The sequence below is a fragment of the Alligator sinensis genome, unplaced genomic scaffold, assembly GCF_000455745.1.
Source record: "Alligator sinensis unplaced genomic scaffold, ASM45574v1 scaffold777_1, whole genome shotgun sequence".
In the NCBI taxonomy this organism is placed as follows: domain Eukaryota; kingdom Metazoa; phylum Chordata; order Crocodylia; family Alligatoridae; genus Alligator; species Alligator sinensis.
Window position 1 is genome coordinate 4,283,062 of NW_005841882.1, and position 6,068 is coordinate 4,289,129.

General features: G+C 45.2%; 1 protein-coding gene across 1 annotated transcript in view; it reads left to right on the top strand.

Annotated features, from left to right (window-relative positions):
• GJA3 (gap junction protein alpha 3) overlaps positions 1-4,432 on the top strand; it is a 60,073-nt gene extending 55,641 nt beyond the window's left edge. The window contains exon 3 of the mRNA XM_006017649.2: positions 4,316-4,432. Coding sequence (XP_006017711.2) covers positions 4,316-4,344 — 29 coding nt within the window. The 3' untranslated portion in view covers positions 4,345-4,432. The remainder of the gene's footprint in view (positions 1-4,315) is intronic.
• The last annotated feature ends 1,636 nt before the right edge of the window (positions 4,433-6,068 follow it).

Here is a 6,068-nt window from a genome sequence, read left to right on the forward strand (position 1 = left end):
GCAGTATTCCAACTGCGGTCTGACCAGCGCCCGATAGAGGGGAAGTATCACCTCCTTGGACCTTTTCGTCATGCATCTGCTGATGCACAATAAAGTGCCATTAGCTTTTCTGATGACTTCGTCATACTGACGACTCATGTTCATCTAGGACTCCAAGATCCCTTTTCGCTTCCGTGCCATCAAGCAGGTTATTTCCTAGGCAGTAGGTATGCTGGACATTTTTCCTCTCTAGGTGCAGCACTTTGCATTACTCTTTGTTGAACTGCATTCTGTTGTTTTCTGCCCATATGTCCAGCCTGTCCAGGTCTGCTTGTAGTTGTTCCCTGCCCTCTGGTGTGTCCACTTCTCCCCAGAGTTTTGTGTCATCCGCAAACTTGGACAGAGTACACTTCGCTCCCTCGTCCAAGTCGCTGATGAAGACATTGAAGAGTACTGGTCCAAGGACTGAGCCCTGCGGGACCCCACTGCCCACACCCTTCCAGGTCAATACCAACCCATCCACTACTAAATTGATGAAGGTCTCATGCTCATTGTACTGATTTTTACTGCTCAGACCTGATGAAGAATGTCTTCCATTCAAAAGCTTACCTAACTCTATCCCAACTATGCAATTGGTCCAATAAAATATATCGCTCTAAGAAATCCTTGCCTCTCTGATCTTATGATCATTCTGGGCAATACATTTCTAATGTAACCTTTTCCTAACCGTTTTCTTCACTATTGTTGCTTGTTTCCTGGCTCATTATTCCCATTATATTTACTAGTAAATAGATTCCATAATTTGTCTCTAGGGGGCTGCCTCTATAGAGACCTTTCCTGCCACAAACATATTTTGGAGTATACCCAGACACCAATAATATCTGCATGCATGAGTCACACATCTTAGAGGTAAAAAAGACCTTTTGATGAGATTATTAAGTTTACCCCCCTGCAAGAGAAATGTGTAGTCCCCCTGGATATATCAGAATCTTCGTAAGTTTGTCCAGGACCACTTCGCATCCAAAGTAAGGCATCAATGAGGGGTTCTTTCATTCTGAGAACACAGTGTCAATATAAATGATCTCAACTTAGAAGAGCCAAGGCAGGTTCCATTAGCTACCTAGAGAATCCACTGGCTTTTAAATCCTTGGCAATCTTGTCTTTGGAGGAGAGAAAAAAAGAGAGAACTACACAAGAATAAATATGTCAAATTTCCTGTGAAGCTTCACTCTTGTTGCAGGTTTGGAGGGGAACACCTGACCCAAACTGTTGATTTTTGTCCATGCCCCAAGGAAAGAAATTCTCCATGTTGACCACTCATTGATGAACCTCCTGGTCATGTAACCTATACTGTGCTTGATTTGGCTTTTGTAGGTGACAACAAAATATATCTGTGGAAGCTCACTGTTTACTCAGAAAAGAAGGTGGGGTTTTGGTTGAGGTACTGGACTGACACACAGGAGACAACTTCAGGTGTAAAATGGGAATAACTATATTTCCTTTTCCTCAATATCTTGTCTTCTCAGACTGCAATCACCTTGAAACTCTGGTTCTCTCCTCCAATGCATTTGTAGTCAAACAAGTATAAAATGGTCTTGCTGTTGGTTGGGGCACTAAGGCATTAATATGACACTAAAAAAAATACTGTCGTCCTTACTAAGTAGCAGCAGACATCAGGATCTTGCATAGTCTCTTTCTGGTTATAGGAGAAATCTGTGATGCAGAGTCTGGGTATATTCTTAATGTAATTTGTTTTATTTATACATACATGGAACAGTAGGGGTCACAAATGACATTCAGGTGATCCCAGGCACTAGAGAAGCAATCTTCAACCAGGGTGCCATTGTCTTTCTGAGTTCTTTGCAACAGAAGAATTTCTCTATTATTGTTTAATAGTCAAGAAACAAGTGAAAAGGCTACCTTGAGTCTAATGAGGCTGCACTGAGTCTAAAAAGGTTAAGAACTACTGCACTATAGAGTCAAATTCCCAGGAAGCACCTCTGTCTTAAGAATAGGCTCTTATAGAGTGATTAACAGAGAGCAAACATTCACGATGCTTACCACAGCTTCCCATAGACAATCCGGAGCAACAGAACAATAATTACTAACATTTTTAGGAAAACTAATATGCTTACACACCAAGAAAAGGAATTTGTAAGACTGTGTTTAATAGTGTCATCTGATGCCTCCTGCAATAACCATATTATTAAGGAAAATAGAGGGATCATATCAAAGAATTCCAAAATGGAGATGAAAGGAATTCACACACTCTACATACCTTACATACACTTTACATCCTCTAACCCTCCGTCACTCTACGATTATTCCCCATATATCCCCATATGCCACATTTTCTAGTGATATACAGTTTCTAGTGTTAAATTTCCCTGTCAAAAGGGCTTATTACATTTTCCTTGAGAAACTGCTCCAGAGCTGAACAGAATTCTATGTTTGGAAGATTCTCCAACTCTTTAGCTTAAATGAATGCATTTCAAGTTTTGAGGAACACTCAGTGAAGGAACTAAGGGGGTGCAGTGGTGCAGTTGCATCTCCCTTTGATTTCTGTTCTACCCAAACTTTGAAGCCAACTGTCTGGGAGGGGCAGCCACACTTCTATTCAGGCAGTGCTGAGCCAATCGACTTCATGGTCCATTATCAACTACCCTTTCCTGCTAATGTCTCTTCATTCCATAGGTTTTAAGGAAACTCTCTCCTTTTCAATTGCCATGATATTCCACTATCCAAACTAGCCTTTCTTCTGCAATGTTACTATCTCTTAGCCATTCCTGGTAAATTCTCTCTTCTGTCTCACAGCCCTGCAGACTGTTTTTAGCTCTAGCTAAAAAACCTTAACTCGGGTGTAGTAATATTAACTCAGGTGTAGAAACGACTGACAGTGAAGTACTGGAGGCACTGTCAAGATGTTCAAGAAAACTAGATTTTGTTTTATGAATTTGAATAAGTCCCCTCTTCCCATTACAGGTATTGTGCTAACTGAAACTAGCTACTTGTGCATGTCAGAAGTATGTGCAATATGGCCTTGGCCCACTCCTGCCTGATGTCCTGCTGGAGTACATCATCAGTGTGAAGTCAGTGCCACCACTGCTGATCTCCAGTATTACACCCTCTCCTGCCACATCTTTGTATCTTTTGACATTGGGAGTTGGTTATGTCAGCTGATGGGAGTCCTGGCCTGCCCCTTGGAGGACTCCTTTGTGGGGTCCACCTCCCCTTATACTCCACCCTTACCACCTCCTGGTTGTTATATATTTGGGTTGTCATGCTGTGCAATTGTATGTCATGCTGTGAATAGTCACCTTCTCATATGTGATTGGGATGACTACACATGCAGCTGTCCAAGCTAGATTATATAAACGCATATAAAGACATTAAACTCTGTGCCCCTCTACTGGGCTGAACTCGGGGAGAAATCTTTCTGAAATTAATTCACTAAAGATCCATGGTTTAACAGGTTCAGATCAACTCCTAGTTTATTCAAAGTCCGTAACTCGGTCAACATTAATTAATTCATTAAGGGTCCGCAAGTCAATTGGCTCAAATCAATTCTCAGCTTCATAGACAACCACCAACCTCATGGTGTGCCTGAGCATAATTACCTTCTGGAGAACATCTGAGGTCTGAAGTTACATGGAAACTCCTGCAAGGAAAACCATCTCTGTCCACAAATCAATTCCTCCTAATCTTGACTTCCTCTGTTGGAGCAAGTTGGGCTTTATAATCAGGATCCCTTTCCTCTTGGCATTTCTCCAAAACAAAACATCAAAACCACATCAGTGAATTTTAGCAGACTCACCTGCAGTTCCGACATCCCCTGTAGGGCAAGCCATCCACCTATGCCATGGGAAGTCCTGTCCTTCACTGTAGAGAATTTGTGCTGCTTGCACTGACCCCACGAAGCTGTCCATCAGCATCAGCTCTCACCTTAGGCCCCACCAATTGAGTCCCTGCTGAATCAAAAAATCCAGTTCCCTGGAGCTGTACTCCTGTGTTTTCTTCAGTGGTCCTCCGACCACTCTTGCCAGCCATCACGCTCTCACTACCTGTGGGTCACCACGGGATAGCACCGACCAGAGACCTCTCCTGTGTTCCCCTCCCTAGGACACCATGGTCTCTCCCTGACTGCCCCTTTCTGGGGCCAGAAGCATGGTGTGAATTAAGGATGGGTCTCGGGGGGGACAGGGACTGAGCCCCCCCATAAGAGACAAGAGCCCCCCTGTAAGATTTGAAAATTGGAGGGGGGGGGGGGTCTCCAAAAAGATTGCTTCTTCACTTAGGTGGACTGGTTAATCAATGAACTGGTTTAATTTTTTTGCAGACCACACCAAAAGTCAAAGTGTAATTTGAACCCTGGCCAGAAGTGGCTGGCTCTGGGTTTCCACCACCAATGCAAAAGAAGCACTTATTCTGGAACTGCGATGGGATGCTCCCTGCCCCAGTTGAGCTTTCCCTCACACCTACAGTGAGTATTAACTGATTTTGGTTTTCAGAGTTTCCTTCCTGCACTGCACTTCTCCCTTCACAGTGCAAAGTAACTATCACACCATACAAAGGTCCAACCAGTTATAAAGTTAGACCTCAGAAATGTCTAGCTTTCTAACTGGTTGCTATCCAGTTTTGATTTGCACATGGAGCAGAGTCTCCTCTAAGGCTGGGAGCCCTGTCAGCTGATCGGGATCCCAGCTGCAAGGGTGCACCATGCCCAGCCAGGTCTGGGAATCCCACAATTGAAGGGATGATCAGTTCCATGGCTGCCAGGACCCTGAGTCCTGCAGTGGGTATTGGGCCCCAGCAGCCTGCCTCCTGGTTCTGGGACCCAGCTAGCTCTCTGTAGCCATAGTGCGTGGCTGCAATTTCTCATCCCTAGACTGGGAGATCACAGCAGCTGCACCTCCCAGCCACAGGGATCCATAGGGTGCCCCTGAAGCTAGGAGCCCCTCAACTGAGAGGAGGCTCCCAACTGTAGAAACTTGCTTCTTGCCAGTGCAGGGCAAGCCCAGGATCAGGCTCCCCCACTTCACTGGCAATAAGGTGTGATGGGATCTAATGCACAATCCCACAATCGTGCCTCTTGCCATGCACATGTAGAGGGGTCCTAAGAGTTGTATATTTAACTGTAATGACTACAGAATTAATGAAACAATAGCTATTTACTACTGTGACCATTTTTTGCCTAGTTTCTTAAACTTTATATATAATCTACTAAATTAGTGCACATTCCAACACAGTTATATTTGTTTTTGCTTTGATCTGAAACTGAATAATATAGCTCCAGGTCCCTGGCATATTAGTAAAGCTTCCAGTTTCTCTTTAACTGGAAACGTGTGTGTCAAATTACACATGATGATGCACCACACTATCTGCATTCCCTTTTTAGAACCCTAGATGCACCCATGGGAACTAATACTTTATGGCAATCCAGTGAAAACACAGGAAAGTCTTAACTGGGCCTGTAAAATGAGGCTGTCCAACTACTCCATGGCTAGGAGGCCACATGTTGCACAGGCCACATCAGTGGGGGCATGGACCCCCCTGGGCTTCACACCACGCAAGCATCCTGCTGCTGCACTGCACCACGTGGGCAGTGCCCTAGCCCCCAGCTCCAGCTCCCTGGCAGCATGCTCCCAGGCACTGTCCTGCCCAGGCTGCAGGCTTTTCCAGCCCTGAAGTCTACACTGTGCTGTGCCATGCTGCCCCTGAGGCAAGGGGAGGAAATGGAAGCTGGAGAAGGGAGGGGGAGCCCGGACACCCCAGCTCCTGCAGCAGGCAGTGATGGGGGATCAACAGCATGATGGGAGTCAATTAACCCCTCACAGGCTGTCCCTTTCAGTAGAAGATGTTGGACTTAGGGCTGTAGAAGTATGACAATCCCAAGATTTCTGCCCAAGACCATGAAATAATTGAAGAGACTGCTCAGAGAGGCTCTATTCTGTGTTTTACAATAGGCCAGGCTTATGAAGATTGTGGCTAAGGACCACTGTAATTCAGGCCCCAGCAGGGGGGTGGGGGGACTCCATGGAGCTGATTTCAGACATTGTTCAGGGTGGGCTCTCCCATGCCTCTCACTGGGA